The sequence below is a fragment of the Phodopus roborovskii genome, unplaced genomic scaffold, assembly GCF_943737965.1.
Source record: "Phodopus roborovskii unplaced genomic scaffold, PHOROB, whole genome shotgun sequence".
Lineage (NCBI taxonomy): Eukaryota > Metazoa > Chordata > Mammalia > Rodentia > Cricetidae > Phodopus > Phodopus roborovskii.
In genome coordinates this window covers 28662761-28678812 of record NW_026126434.1, presented here as the reverse complement: position 1 = coordinate 28678812, position 16052 = coordinate 28662761, and the positions used below count along the sequence as shown (strand labels likewise).

General features: G+C 49.9%; 1 protein-coding gene across 1 annotated transcript; it reads right to left on the bottom strand.

Moving 5' to 3' along the window:
- Positions 1-537: 537 nt before the first annotated feature.
- LOC127224249 (ubiquinol-cytochrome-c reductase complex assembly factor 2) lies at positions 538-12521 on the bottom strand. Its single transcript, XM_051187201.1, has 4 exons — positions 12345-12521; positions 3578-3652; positions 2857-2926; positions 538-698 (listed from the first exon to the last, which is right to left on the bottom strand). The coding sequence occupies exons 1-4, from the start codon at positions 12480-12482 to the stop codon at positions 571-573; spliced, it is 411 nt and encodes a 136-aa protein (XP_051043158.1). The 5' UTR covers positions 12483-12521; the 3' UTR covers positions 538-570.
- Positions 12522-16052: the final 3531 nt, after the last annotated feature.

Genomic DNA, 16052 nt, shown 5'->3' with positions numbered 1-16052 from the left:
TTCCCAAACAGCCAGTGGCTACAAAGGCCGAGTGCCCTGGCAGCTTGGCCTCCCTTCAGACACAGGATGCTAAATGCCACCCGTTGTACCCCAATGCTTACCAGGGCTCTGGTTGACTGGCTCCACTGGGCTCCAGTCCCTGGGCTCGATTGACTTGGCTGCAGGACATCGAGTAGGACGTGGTACCTCCCAGGAACAGTTACAGTAAGGTGGCCTGTATGGCTTGTAGCTTCTGCAGAACCTGCCTGTGCCAATGCCGCATCCAGTTCAGGCTTGGCTACAGCTCTGCTATCCCTCAAGCCACTTGGGCTAGCCTGAAGGGCTAGAGCGAGCGGCTTGAGCTATCTTGAATCTGTGAGCAGAAGGCCAGAAAGGATGCCAGCCTTGCTCTTCCTACACAACAGGAAGTCTGAGGATCCTCACTGGACTTGCAGACCTCAGGCTGGGAGGGCCCTATGCTCCCTCTGCTGGAGATACCCTCGCCTATGCTATACAGCATCCCACAATGAGGCTGAGGAGTCCATTCCAAATGGGTAGAGTGGAGAAACTGGGCAGCTTTATTGATGAAGGTCAGGTACGTGGACGGGACAAGACCCGAGCCCAGGTTTTATTCTTCTCCTCTGGCCTCGTGGGTGCAAACTTCTCCTGGAGTTTCTTCCATACGCTCTTATCCATCTCCTGGAACTCTTCCAGGGTGTCTGAACAGGGAGAGACAGAACGCTGACATAATAGGGCTGTCCCAGAAGAGCACACTTTGCTTTCTATGTGCCCCAGGCACTGCATCTGCATGGTGAGAAGCCATTCTCAGAGATTATAGCAAAACTTTACTGTCAGTGATGGGACATACAAGGGTTACCTGACCACCACCTCAAATACCACAGATGTGTACTTCTTGCCCTACTCCACATGAACTTGCAAAGAAATGGCCCCAACTTTCTTCTCAAGCTGGGCCCACTCTTTTATCAGCTATCGGCACTATGGTAGAGGGAGATAAGCTAAGTGCCAGACTCAGCAGTGTGAGTTCCCTAGCTGGAAAGGAGGGAGACAGATGCCCCCCAATCCCTGAAACTTTGCAATCTTGAGTTCAACTGTAAAACCTCCCAAGCCTGGTTTGTGGCAATCAGGGTGGTAATGCACAATGCATGGGGCAGAAAGGTCACCCTTCACAATGGTGGCAGTGTGTGCACAATGCATGCAGAGAGCTATGTTTAAGAACCACACATGAGCCAGGCGGTTGTAACCCATCACTCCACAGGCAGGTGATCTCTGAGTTTGAGGCCAGCCTGGTCTACAGAGTGAATTCCAGGACAGCTAGGGCTACACAGAGAAGCCCTGTCTTGACCTTCCACCCCCACCCAACACACACACCATGATCCAAGCAGTTTGGTTCTTCCCTGAGTCGACAATTTGGACCTGTACACTACAGGACACTCTGGCATTCTGGCCTCTATCCACCAACTGTGACAATCACAAGTGTCTCCAGACATGGCTCATATCTATGGGGCATAGAACATCTCCCAGCAGAGAGCGAGTAGTTCAAGAACTCTCCTAAGCTAAGAGCCCATGACATTTCATTTTATAATTGATAGATATTAAACTTAGACATTGTCATGGTACTGCTTAGCTTTCAGGGACTCGCTTTTAACAAAAGTGCTGGCCAGAATTACTGTTTATGGGCAGTGGCTCCACACTGGCTTGGGGCACTGTGTGGCAGCCACCAGCACAGCCTCCCACCTGTGACTTTTACAAAGTACAAAGCATGACACTGGGTCCTTGCCCTCTTACACACTAAGGCCTGGCTAGTTCCATGTGTATGCGGAGCCTTGTTTTGGTAGGTACTGGCTCCACACAGTTGCAACAAAAACACAAGGCCTGCTGTGCACACACTGTCAAGTTTCCTGGGCTGACTAGAAACCAGACCAGCTGTCACCATGCTACCTGCCACCCACCCAGAGGCTTCCTGAGCTCCAGCAGAAGGGACAAGCACAAAATGGTGGGAACCCTAGTCCATGCTAAGTTCTTTCTCAGGGTCCCATCAAGGCTGATGATGATGTGATCAGGGTAAAGAGATGCCTGACCTCACAGCAAAGCCGCTCTCCTGAAACAGACACAGGTTCCCATCTGCTCAGAAGGGTAAGAATTCTAGAAGGTCAAATCTCCACTGCCAAAAGGAAGAAGAAATTTCTAGAGTACCAGACAGCCAATGTTTCAGGGCTATACCCTCCCAGAAAAGGTTAACCTATTTTTATATACAATATCCTTGGCAGTAAAAATAGCAATTTTCCAGGACCTACCTGCTCTGACCCTGCCCCCGCCCCTGCTACCCCTTTCAGTGACAATGGAAATGGGGAAGTAGGGAGGGGCTGACTGGCAGGGGCTTCCTTCCTACCAACTGGGTATTCTAGCCATGACTCCTAAACAGACCTTGTTAGACGCATATCGAACCTGCAGACCACATCTCCTGGGACAGATAACTCACAGACGGATATCCCTATACTCATTTACTGAATGGCTTTTGTTTTAATTAAAAGCTTCATTGTTTATACAGCCCCCTTAGGACCATAAAAATAAAATTATTTTCCTTCCATCCCGATTCCAATGACTTCCATTTGGCAAATATGTAGTCCCTTGCTCCCAGGCACCAGCCTTGAATTGAAAGTACTAAAGATTATTTCTCTAAGTAATGCCTTTGACCTTTTCCCTATTCTGTGGCTTAAACATGAGCCCTGGAGCTTCAGGGTTCCCTCTGAGCTATTCCTCAAGGCTTTCCATCATGCAAAACTGTCCTCTCAGGTAATCCTCCTAAACCTTCAAGCCCACAGCCAACCAACCAGGGAGGGCAGTCATGCCTCTTACCTGTGGACAGGATCAGCTTATATTCTTCCACGGACAGGCCACTGAAGCTGGTGTCTCTGGGGCGAGGATACTGCCACAGGGGCAGGAGAAAAGGGACACATTAGTCCTGCAGGACACTGGCTTGCTCTGGCTGGCTGCAATTTACCTGGGCCCTAGGCACTGCAGGCCAGAGCAGTGCCACCTGGAGGCCAGGATTCACATGGGCCAGGAAGGTGTGGAATTGAGAGGCAGGCCCAGGACTCTGTATTTCTAACTACTACTTCCCAGGTGACACCCACAGTGCTGCATTTGGAAGGAATCCTTCTTGTACACAGGCACTTCCATTTGGCCATGTCTATTTGTGGAGCTACTGAACATATTTTTCAAGTCTGGAAAAACCACACTATATGCATTTTGACAGCAGTAATGTCAAGGCTGAGGAGGAGCAGAGCTTGGTGTGACAGGACTGTCCCAGCACTCCATCTTTATCGGCATGTAACTCCATCACCGAGTGGAAAGATGACCAGGTGCACCCACTAGCTCACAGAGCATGCTCACACACAGAGCCATGCTTTTATTCAGCAGACTTTTAAAGGCCTCTGCCGGATACCACTGTTGGCTTAGCTTAAAGTTCTGGTTACACTTGAACCACAATTTGCAAAACACCATATAATCAGGCTTCACTCGTTCTGATTGGTCCTCCCATCTGAGGAGGGGCCAAGGCCTCCACCCACTCACTCACCTTATGTTTGTAGTAGTTTGAATGCAGTCGTGCTAAGCTTTCATACATCTGATCACAGGCCTCGGGCTCTGCCACCTGAAAGACATGGTGCCCCCAGAGAAGTGAGCGGAGGAGGTGGCCCCATGTGGTACTTATACCTCGAGGGAGGGCTGTGGGCAATAATGCTTTCAGAGGAGGGCACTGGAGTCCCAGAACTGTGGGAAGCAAACCTCCCTCTAGCCCCAGCTGTGAGGAGCCACCTTAGTGGATGAAAAGCCCCACCTTGCCCACCCCCAATCTGCAGAGCCCCAGCCTTCACCAAGCAGATAAAAGTGTTCAGCAGCTCTTTGTGACCTGGGAACCACCATGCCAGCTGCAGGTTACACCATGCCAGCCGCAGGTTACAAAGGACATGCTGGGGGCAGTATGGGCTCCCGGGATCCAGAAAGAAGCTCAGAGATGGCAGGGAGGCCAACCCTCCAGCTGGAAGGGACCATGTAAATGAGAGGACATGGCAGAGTGTTGCTATGGAGGCTGCAGAGCACCTGGGTCTGTCTGAGGCCCAGGACCATGAGAAAGAAAAAGAAAGCAATGTGAAATGGGACCATATGAAGTGGATTAAATATTCTTTTATGAAAGGACAAACAACAACTGAAACCTCCAGAGCTTTCTTCTCTAAGCAAGGAGCTGCTAAGACTACAAGGGGAAAAGCCAGCCAGGGTACAGGGCACCCCTGCAGTCCCAGCGCCTGGGCAGGGAAGAGTGTGAAGTCAGCCTGGGCTACATGGGCAGCTCTAGTAGACCCTGGCCTGAAGAGGGGATACTGTCTCCAGAGGAAAGGAGGCCATGTTGCAAAACTGGTGAACCTACAGTAGACTACAGATGTGTACAGCCAGGAAGATGGTCCAGAGCACACAGCTCCTGAGGGGAGCAAGGAAAAAACACCAAGGAGGGAGGCAGGCCTCTGCTGTGAAGCCGGGTTTTCTGCCTTTCAGACCCCTCATCTTTAACCCTTCCTTTTCTCCACCCTTGCCATTGGTCTATATACCTATTACATTTCTCTGCCAGGATTTCTGAAAGCTCCCAGAACAAAACTCTTTTATAGCTTTCCCAGAATTCAAATGATGGCTTTTTTTCTGAAATCATTTCTTGAAGAGCAAGCATATAAATAAATCAGGACTTAAGCATTTCAGCAAGGCAGCCCTCTTCTGCCTGTGCATCAAACAAGGTCCCAGCTCTCAGCCAACGCAGCACCAGACCTGCTTTCCTTTCTACCAGATGTACTCCTGCTCAAGGTCAGCAGAGACTGTTCAGGAAGTTACCAGAGAGAGGGCTGTAGGCTGAGTAGAGACCAGAGTCAGCTACAGGACAAAGACATTAATTATACAGTACAAAATGAAATGTGGGGCTAGCGCCTCCCTGGGCAGTTCTCCCAACAGGACCAGCAGGACTAGGGCAGCAGCCACGCTCACCAGGAAGGGAGTACTTGGCATACTGATGCTTCTTTTGAGGGGAAGGGGGCAGTGTAGACAGGGTTTCTGTGTAGCTCTGGCTGTCCTGGAACTCACTGTGTAGAGCCAGGGTGGCACTGAACTCACAGAGATCCTCCTGCCTCTGCCTTCTGAATGCTAGGATAAAAAGCATGTGACACCACTTCTTGCTGGCACTGCTTCTTGAGGAGGCCTGGGTAACAGCACACAAACCACAAGCTCTGGGCTGAGGATACAGAACAAAACCCTGTCTCAATCCCCAGAACCCATGTAAGCTCTGGGCACGGAGGCATACACTCAAAATTAATTTCAGTGCTTGGCAGGTGGAGAGAGCTGGATCCTTGGAGCTTACTGGCTGGCCTGCCTGGCCTACTCAGTGAGTTCCAGGGCAGAGAGAGAACCTGCCTATAAATAAATAGAAAAGGGAAAGAAAAATGTGGACAGTACTAGAAGAGCGACCCCAGAAGCTGTCCCTGGCTTCTGCGTGCACATGTGTAAACGTGTACATACACACCTTTGAATATGCAGCTGCACTCACAGACAGCAGTCACATCTAAATACCAAACAGGAAGGTCATTTGCTATGCTTGTGCTCTCCAAACTGTGCTGACTCTCCACCTACAAACTCCATAGCCTTCATGAGGCTTCTGTATGCATGGCCTTTGTGTGAGTAATGGCCTCACAGGGAGCAAGGACTCTGTGGCTGCAGGACAGTGAGGACCAGCTGCCCTGGTGGGATCCTGGTACCACTGTTCACTAGCTATAAGATGTCGGGGCAAGTCACTGACCCTCTGCCCACTCAAAGAGAACTGCCACGTTCCTTTCCCATTCCCTTCATACACCCATTCTTGTGAACATTTGATTACTCTTAAGGCATGTACTTTCTGGGATCCAGATGTTCTCTTGTGTGATTACGCAGGACAACTACAGTGCCTTTATCTAATATTCCATGTCCGCACTCCAATCCTGGCCACTGTCTGGGAAACCCTCACAGGGCAGAGGACCACCACTGTGGTCCACTGCCCTGTGCCAATCACCTTGCATCCTGGGCCTCAGCTTGTCTCTGTCTTCCACGTATTGCCACTTTTTTAGGTACACTGGTGACCTGGACTCCTCTGAAGGTGGTATGAGGTTGAAGGAGGCGACATGACTGCTCCTGGCCTGAAACTTAAGGGAATGAGGCCAGTGTGCATAAGGACTGGCACAGTACTGGGGCCCACCTTACAATACAAACATGAAAGGGTGTGTAATGTGCTGCAGCTGTGCAGGGGGAGCCAAGAAGACTAGAGAAGCATCCTAGCAAAGACCAGCTGAAATGTAGCTGGGAAGGACTACAAGGAGGGGGCCCGAATGGCCAGTGCATCTGGTAGGAGTATGACTGGGGATGGTGGAAAGATGGTGGGAACCAGAGGCCTTACCAGGCCACACTGGACCTGACCTGGACACCTCCGGGCAATAAGCATTTCATGGCCAGGCAAGGGGGCTCTGCCAAAGGCTGTTCTCATGGCTGCATCTACACCCAATCCTCCCACCACCAGGCTGCCTTCCTAGTGCCCAGCAGGGGCAGCCTGCACTCCAATCAGACCTGAGCCACAGCCAAGTCTCCCCTGCCCCCCCAGCTGCTCTGCTTCCTGCACCCCAGCAACAGGGAGCCTCATCACTCACTTGCCCCTGGTAGCAGCAGCATGGACAGGATAGGCGCAGAGGGCAGGGCCTTGAGTGCACAAATGAAATAACCCAGGAGCCCTCAACCTCTTCAGTGCCCTTTGTCCCAGATTCAAGGAGTTTTGTAGCTAGGAATGGTGGCGCAGGCTAATTACCTCAGAACTTGGGAGGTAGGAGGATGGTGAGTTCAAGGCCTTCCTGGGGGTGTCTAGTTAACACAATATAGAATTACCTGGCATCTAATTTCCCACTAGGTCAGGTGTTTACAATTACAGAAGGCTGTAAAAGCAACCCAATAGAGGTGGTGGGAGTTTACAATATGCCAATTTCTAGCAAATTCTTATTGCCTAAGGATTGACAGCAAGAACATGGCCCATTGCAAGACCCATGTTACATTTAACTCTAGCTCAGCAATTAAAATGCAGTTTTGTTTGCTACTTAACAACTATCAATGGGATCCCTGTGTCATTCCCAAAGCCTAGACTAACAACTACCTACACCTTCCACTCCAGTCACAGATTCTAGCACAAACTCTGAAACCTGGAACAACCAGCATTTCTCATGAAATGTCTTCTGGGTTTTAGGAAAGACTCTTACGTGCAAAGGTTTAAATTACCTGGGTTTTGCATTTGTACCTAATGAGATTATGGACACTCTGGGACAAAGAGCTGCACACGGGCGTTATGAAAAATTCAATGCTGGTCCCTGAACACGAATGAAATGGAAGCTCTGAGACAAGCGCCCTTTACAGCCCCATCGTTCCCTCTGCATTTCCCTGCTCAGCCGTCAGTGAATTTCTCTTTACCATATTAAACTTTTATACATACAAATCTACATCAGTGCCTACGGCACTGATTTTGATTTTCAAAATTGAATTTTGGGTGGTGACAGCAATTTGTACAGCAGCCCCTATTCCAGTTACACAAGGGAAGCATATGCACATTGGGGAGGGTGCCACAGACTGCTCTGCTAATTACGGTGGGGCTGGATCTGGTCCAAGAGGCTCTATGAAGAGGTTTCGTGACTCTGTAATGAACTTCCGATATGAGCTATGCTGTTGTGGAGCACATCCCTGCCAATGCCAACTGGACATCCATTTCTTGAGAGTACACTGCTAGGGGACCAGACGTAGAGGAGAAGCAGGCAGCCAAGCTGAGGGGACAAGAGACAGGTGCAGTGAAAACCAACCATGGGACTAAGTGGCAGAGTCAGGGAATAACAGCACGGCAGAGTTGAATAGGACAGGCGTGGCAGTAAGGACAGTGTCACACAGGACATAGAGCAGACAAACACACAGCCCCTCGTTCATCCAAGCTTGAGTAGCACATCAGTGGGAGGAGAGCTTCGAGAGGGCTCAGGACAAGCTGTTTCAGGAGAGAGAGACAAGCTGTGTTCAGGTGTTTGTGTTGTGTACAGCAGTTCAAGTCACCAGGGTCTCAAAGATTAATAAAGAATCAAGCTCTGAAGGCAAAGTAAGGGACTGACAGGGCAGGGTGAAGAGCATGCAATAGTGTTGGGTGGTGACAGACACAGCTGGGAAGCCAGGCTAGACCTGGATACTCAGGGCTGGCAGGCACTGAACACCAAGAGGCCGTAGGCCGGTTCTAAAGATGTCTGAGGAAGTGGTGACCACTGGAAGTAGCCCCTTTAGCTCTGAGAATGACCACACCTTTAGGAGTGCACAAGGGCGCGCACACACACACCCTGCTCACAACCCATTTCTGTAGTGCCTCTAAGTTACAAAGAGCACAACCTGTCCTTAGGCCAAAGCCTGATTTAGTGGTTGAAGTATACACCAACATCACCTAGATGCCTTCTCTGCCTGTCACGTTCCAGGTGGCTGGGGACCAAGCTGCCTGCCCCACTGAGGTACTGAGGACCAGACCTCAGTTGGATGACTACAGCCTTGGGTTCCCTTTGAGGAGGTGCTGGGACTAGGAATCCAGCAAAGCTTGACATCATTCCCCTTGAGCAATCATCTAACCTTTCATAAAACACAACTGCCACAGCCTGTGCTGACCAGGCAGCAGCATCTCTGAACCCTTTCCAGAGCTAGCCTGAGTGGGTTAGGCTGGTCAGGCAGAGCTTTCCGAAGGCTACTCTGCACCTGATTCTAAGAGGTCTGCTCTTCGACTACAGTTAAGTCACTCACTAACCACAGCTGTTTGCCCCTCCCCAACACCGGGATTCCATTGTGAAGCTCCAGGTGCTTCGGGGAATGAGAGCTGTTTTAAGAAAACCATTCAAGGAGACAAGACCCATAACATGAACTTCAAAAGGGAACAGGAGGCAGGGTAGAAGTGTTCCTGTGTTCTGGCTCCCTGCTAGCATCTCCCCTCCTGGTGGGTTTAGGGTGGACCACCTCTGGTGGCTTATACAGAGGCAGAGGGTTTGAATTATTAATTGGCCTTTCAGTGCTGGTGTCCCACCGAGTGCCACCTTTCTTCTTGGTGCACTGAGGAGGGAGGGAATCACACAAAGGAAAGAAGTGGGCCTGAGGTGTTTAATTCTTTGCCCCAACAGTGAATGGGAGGGAAGGAGGGACTTGAAGCTCTCGGAAGAAACTTAACAGGGGTTCTCTCAAGAGGACTGACAAGAGGGGACCTGCTGACACCTGGGGACCATGAAGACCAGGGCACGTGGCTGGGCTGGTTTTTACTTGTCTTACACACAAGGGACCTGATTTCAGTATCTGTAAGAAGGGAAGTAATGGCTCCTTCACCTGGTGGCACAAAGGATGAAATCAGATGAGGTATGCCAAGTGCTCTATGCGACTTTCACAGTCCTTGTTAGACCACAGGAAGCCGAGAGGCCAAGAGGATGAGGTCTCAACAAAGCTGCCTAACACAGCAGCCTCCACCTCCTCCAGTCCCACTTTCTGGACAAGTGGCAGAAAGGTGGGGGACAAAGCAATCAGCCACCCCCGGGTCTCTTCCCTGCTTTCTGCTGTGGGTTTAATGAGGCGTCTATCAGAGCCACCTTCCTTTCTCAAGGTCTTTCGTAAGTGATCCGGGGGTGGCGGTGGGAATGACTCACACACAGCTCTCTACCCCAGCCAAGGACTGCTCCCTCCAAAAATTATCACCAAGATTTACTAACCCCAGGCAGGCTCAATTTCCGATGACATTGGGATGAGCTACGACAAAGGTCCTGAGTAATGTGTCCACTGCCACCATGACGCCCTACTTCACTCTACCAAGAACACATCCATCAACTGTGGCAGAAGCATCAGTGAAACCCTGACTTGCATCTGCAGCTATGACTCAAGTCTGTGTGGGCCTCAGCTAATCAGAAACTGTGTCCCTAGGTGATGACAAAGGATGACAACTCCCAAAGAAAAAGCTCTCCCCTCCCTGCTGGCTGTTGCATGCCAACAATCAGGTAGGTGAGTGAGTCTTTCCGTCCGCCTCTAGGTATCTAGCCTCTGGCTGACCACTCTAAGCTATTTGGGGCTGAGGAGCAGGTCTCTCCTGTGTCAGCAGTGCCTGGGACTGTACAAACACAGAAAGCTCCAAACCAAGGGGTTTGTTAAGTGAGTGTGTGCACAGGAGACAAAGCCTGCTCTCTCATCTGGAGACGCCTGGACTCACACACCACAACCGATCACTGGATGCTTTTCTGTGCCAAGAACCACATCAGACAGGGTGGAGTGGGGCTTCATCTCTATTCTCAGGAATCTCATACTATAAATTAGGGAGCACAGCCCTGGAAAGCCCATTGGGTTTGCCTCAAGAGCCACATGATATGGGTCAGTGAGGACCCTGTGCCAAGTGACCTTCCCTGACTCCCAGAAGTCCTGGGCCCATATCACTAGCAGCAGTCACAAGGTTGCCACTGGCAGGATCTCACTCAGGAGTGTGGAGAGTTAGCAATGGTGGAATGAGAACCTGCAATATCCCCATGTTCCTGCTTTGACAGGCTGTGGACCAGTTTCACAGGTCATTTGTTTGGCTAGTATGTGTGCTGTGCATCCCATGTGACACCTCTGACCTCCTGCCTAAGCCCTACACGCAAATAACCTCCTGCCTACTTGACATTTCTACTTGGAAGTCAGTCTACTTGGCATCTCAAGCTTAAAGCAGCTAACATCAAACGTGCCATGTTCTTCCCACACCCACCTGTCCCTCATCTAGTCTTCCCATTTGAGTAAATGGCACCCAGCTGCTCAAGCCAAAAAAAGAAAAGGGGGGAAATGTAGGTGCTGTCCTTGGTTCCTCTTTTGCCCCACATCCAGCATGGCCATGCTGCTAATGTGACGTGCACTGTTTCCAGTTACCTCCATCTCCAGTGCTGCCACCCTTATCCAAGCCTCCAGCACCCTTCCTGGGTACCACAGCAGGCTTCTCTGCGGCCTCTTTGTTTCTCTTGTTGCAGCACCAGAGAAACCTTTTAAAGTTAGGTCACATCAGTCCCCTGACTAAATGTCCCCGGTGGCTTCTCACTGGCCTTATGGTAAGATCCAACCCCTAGTCAGAGCCTTTAAGACTGAATGGAAGGACCGGAGAGGTGGCTGTGCAGCTAAAAAGAACCCAGGTTCAATTCCTAGTATCCCCATAGTGGCTTACTACAGCCACCAGTAACTTTAGTTCCAGGGGATCCAACACCTTCCTTTGGCCTCCGTGGGCTAACATGGTACACAGACATACATGTAGGCAAAAGACATTTAAAACAAAACCTGTATGATGCCTGGCTCCTACCCTCCTTTTCATCTTAGCTGTGGACACACCACTCGACATCCTTCACTCTGGCTTACTTTCTTTTCTCTGTCATGCCAGTATGATTTCCTCGGTAGTGACTGGCTGCTCTTCCCGAAGTGCTGTGTTCACTGTCTTCGTGTCTTGAGCCTTACCTACATATATTCCTCAGGCAAGCCCCAGGAACATGACTAATGTTACATTTACTATGACCACAGTACTTATTGGGACTGCCTTATTCCTCTACTTGTTCCTTGTCCCTTCAAAGCCACATGGGGCAGAGAGATGGCTCAGCAGTTAACAGAAGTAGCTGCTCTCCCTGAAGTCCTGAGTTCAATTCCCAGCACCCACACAATGGCTCACAACCATCTGTAATGAGAGCTGGTGCCCTCTTCTGGTGTGGAAGCGTACACGCAGGCAGAACACACTGTATACATAATAAATGAATAAATCTTTTTCTTAAAAAAAAAAAAAGCCACATGGGACAAGACCTCATCTAATTTACTGCTGTCACTCTGGGACCTAACCTTGTTCATGACACATAGCTGTGATTGATAAGGGAATCTACGCCAGAGGGGGTCAAGAAGGCCTAATATTCACACGAGGGACCTGAGTGGAAGACCCAAAACTGTTGCACAGTTTTACAGGGGTGAGAGGCAGAGAGGTATTGCTGAGGCTCGGCTCAAAAACATATTAAAACATAGAAGAAACAACCCCGCCTTACAATTTGATTCTTTAGTGGCATCTGGACATCAGGGGCGCTTAGCTGGTCACTGCACGGTGCAGACAAAGGAGAAACCCGAGTAGAAGGCGTCGCACTCCGCAGCTAGCTGGAATGTGTACCTCGCACACGTGCAGCCTGTCACGGGGCCGACGCATGCGCAGACCCCCCTTTGCCGCCCCTCGCTCCGACGCCTTCAACCTCCTCCCCTCCGGTCACCTGGGTGTTCTCTCCCTCCCGAAAGGCCTGTGCTACCCGCTGCCGCAGGTAAGCGCCCAAGTCCCGGCCCCGTTTGGTCTCGTCCACCGGCCACTCCTCACAGAGCTTAAGGAAACGACGGTAGCGGAGAGCGGCCATCTTGGGCCCGGCTTGCCCCGCCCCTGGAGGAGGAGTCGACTCCGCGGACGGCGCGTGCGCACTAAGGCGCGCTGGCTTCTCCCAGCGGACATGCGCAGTTCCGGTGATGGATTGCTTCCCTCCAGGCAGGGGCGCTGCTCACCTGAGAGTGCGAGCCTTGAGCTCCTCTTCAGCCTTCGTCCTGGAACTCGCCCAGGTCCCAGGAGCAAAGCAGAGGCGGTGTACCCTGGGGACAGCTTTGCTTTTCATTTTCAATGACTTCACAAGCTCGAAACTAAAACAGCTTCCCTGGAGACCTCTGCTGTTTTGCATAAGAGAAACATTTGCATGTAAATACAGGTTGTTACCGGATGAAGATGTGTTTGAACCTGATCTCTGGCAGGTACACACACCTGCCCCACTCACACACTTACTTTTGGACTGAGTTACAGTTTCTCACTTACCATCGCACTCTCTTGAGCCTCACCTCACACATAGGTTCCCTATGTAGTACCAAAAAGGTTGCTTCAGCATGAAAAACTTAAAAAAATTTTTTTTTACTGCATTTTATTCATTTTTATACATATGAGTGTTTACCTGCAGGTTATGTCTGTGCACTACACCCACATTTGGGTTCTAGGAACTGAACCTTATTCTCTGCAAGAGCAGTAAGTGCTCTTAATAACTGAGCCATGGTTATTTTTATTGTGACAAACTATAACATAAAATGTACTATCTCATTTAATTTTTAAATATATGTGTACGAATGTCTGCCTATGTATATATGTAGTAAGTGCAGGTCTGGCCAGAAAATAGTATCAGATCCCCTGGAACTAGAATCATAGACAGTTGTGAGCTACTACGTGGGTGCTGGAAACCAAGCCAGGGTCCTCAGCATGAATAGCAAAGGCCCTTAACCACATCGCCATCTCTTCAGTCCCATCTGAGCAACGGAGTGCTTGCTACATGGTTCAGGTTGGCCTTGAATTGTAAATCCTCCAGCCTTAGCCTCCCAGGATTATATACCAGCAGTGAAGTAAGTTTACCTAGTGAGCCATCTTGCCGGCCAACCACCTTCATATATATATATGCGGCTTTCTTTAGAGACAGGATTTCTCTGTGTAACCCTGACTGTCCTGGAACTCACTCTGTAGACCAGGCTGGCCTTGAACTCACAGAAATCTGCCTGCCTTTGCCTCCCTAGTGCTGGGATTAAAGGCATGCACCACCACTGCTTGGTTCCTCTTGGTATTTTTAACTAGGAATTTCACATATTTTGTTTTGCACTTGACTCCTAGACATTAGTGTTTAATGAGTAAATGAGTGAATGAATCAATGAATGTATAAAACTACATTCCAACCTAGGTCTGTCAGACCCCAAGACTTCTCAGCATTCACAACATAGGAAACAAACCTCTTGAGGCGGGAAGGAGGAGGGTTGGTGGACAGGACCCCTTGCTGTATAGCAGGTACAGGAAGGGAGACCACAGAAGGAGGCAGGCGGGCTTGAACTTCCCCAGGCATCTTAACCTCTCACTGCATTTGTACCTTGAGTGAAACGAAAAACCATTCACTGCCATCAAGTTACTGCCTAAGACAGGGGTGTCCCACCTCTGCCTCCCTGGTCGGCTGTGGCCAGCCAAGCGCCCTTCAAAGTTGTACCTGGGGTGGGTCCTGTGGTTTCCAGTCCTGCCCTCAATGCCTGGAGCTGAGGAGTAAAGGACCAACTTTGTCCTTTGAGCTCAGGAAAGCCCTTTGATCTCAGGAAAGTCATCCAACTTTATGGCTAGCAAGAGAGCTAAGGTGAGGCTGTGACAGAGCTTGGAACCTGACGGGTGACAAGGGATGTTTTCTAGGAGCCAGGACCACTGAGTGCCACACTTGGTCTAGCACCTAGCACCCCAACCAAGACTCCCTTTCACTGACTGCTCACTCTGAACATCATCCCTGGAGCTGTGGCACACCGTTCCATTTAAACCACCCACTGCTCTGTACAGATGAAACCCTCCCTCTGACTCCTTCCCACTTCCACCCAAGGCTTGCCTCCTATCCCTGCCAAGCCACCTCGATCTTCCTCCCCCATTTTCCTCTACAGTTGGGTAATATTTCTTTCTCTGTGTTCCACAGTGCTTCCTAATACAGCCAAGCTCTGCCTAACGATGGGGAAAATGAGAAGAGCATTATCAAGAGATTTTGTCATGAGAACATCAGATGGTGCCATGCGGCTAGGCAATATACAGAGCCACCCTTTTCTTTTCTTCCCTGTTCTTGTTTTGACTTTATCAATTTATTCTTATTGTATCAGTATGTATGTTTTGGCTGCATGCATGTTTGTGCAGCACATGTGTACCTGGTGGCATCAGATCCCCTAGGACAAGAGTTACAGCTGGTTGTGAGCCACCGTGAAAGTGCTGGGGAATCAAACCGAACTCTCTGTGTGCCACCATGCTCCCTACCCTGAAACGGGTATGGAATCCACATTAATGGAGAGGCAGTCCCTGAGGAGCTGTCCCTGGCATAGACCTGAGTCACTCCAGGGAGCATCACCTGAAGGTTGGGAATGCAGAGGGGCAGCAGGGGCATAGGGGTGGCCAATCTTGTGTGTTTTGTGTCTTCTGTTGTTGTTGTTTTCAGTTGCTTGGAGGTTTCCTTTTTTCTTTGGTTATGTCGTGGGGAACATCTAACGGGAATCCATTTTCTCCTCCCACCACATGGATTCTGGAGATCAAACTCAGGTCCTTGGGCTTGGCAGTAAGTGCCTTTGCCTAATGAATCATTCTAGAGGCCCTTATTAATTAATTAATTAATTAATTAATTAATTAAGTTAGCATTTTGAGACAGGGTTTCTCTGTCCTGGAACTTGCTCTGTAGACCAGGCTGGTCTCAAAATCAGAGAGAGAGAGATATCCACCTGCCTCTGCCTCCCGAGAGCTGGCATTAAAGGTGTGCAGCACCACTGCCCAGCCCCTCTTTATTTCTTGTTCTGAGACAGGGTCTCATGCAGCCAGGTTGGCCTGGAAATCATTGTATAGTGGGGAAGACCTTGACTTTCTGATCCTTCTGCCTCCACCTCCCTGATGCTGGGATTACAGCAGTGCTAGAATGTCTGATTTATATAATTCTGTGGATCAAAGCACCACCTCCTGCATGCCAGGCAAGCACTGTAGTAACTAGCTATGTCTCCAGCCCTTGAGCTCCAGTTTCTTCATTTTAAAACAAGAATTATTGGTTTGTTTCCCAGGACTGGGAAGAGTAAGGCAGTAGAATGGATGCTCGAGGCCAATCTTGGCTCCAGTGTGCTTGAGGTCAGCATGGGCAGAGGACTGGGGGTGCTGCTAAGTCTATAGAACACTTGTGCCTCAGTTTCCACCCTGAAAAAAAACACTTGCCTAGTATGTATGCCCTGAATCCCATCTTCAACACCATATAAACCAAGCCTGGTGGCTCACACCTGTGATTCTAGTATTTGGGAGGCAGAGGCAGGATGATGATCTCTGTGAGTTCAAGGCCAGCCTGGTCCACATAGTAAGTTCCAGGCCAGCCACAACTAGCTACATGTGCTATCCTGTCTCAAAATAAGTAGATTAATCA

What these genes read in the sequence shown, in the direction of transcription:
- LOC127224249 (XM_051187201.1), bottom strand. Translation starts at nt 12,482, where the DNA reads ATGGCCGCTCTCCGCTACCGTCGTTTCCTTAAGCTCTGTGAGGAGTGG. An exon ending in GGGAGGGAGAGAACACCCAG is followed by an intron (nt 3,653 to 12,344) that starts GTGACCGGAGGG and finishes CATGTCTTTCAG; the next exon opens with GTGGCAGAGCCCGAGGCCTG. An exon ending in CAAACTACTACAAACATAAG is followed by an intron (nt 2,927 to 3,577) that starts GTGAGTGAGTGG and finishes CCCCTGTGGCAG; the next exon opens with TATCCTCGCCCCAGAGACAC.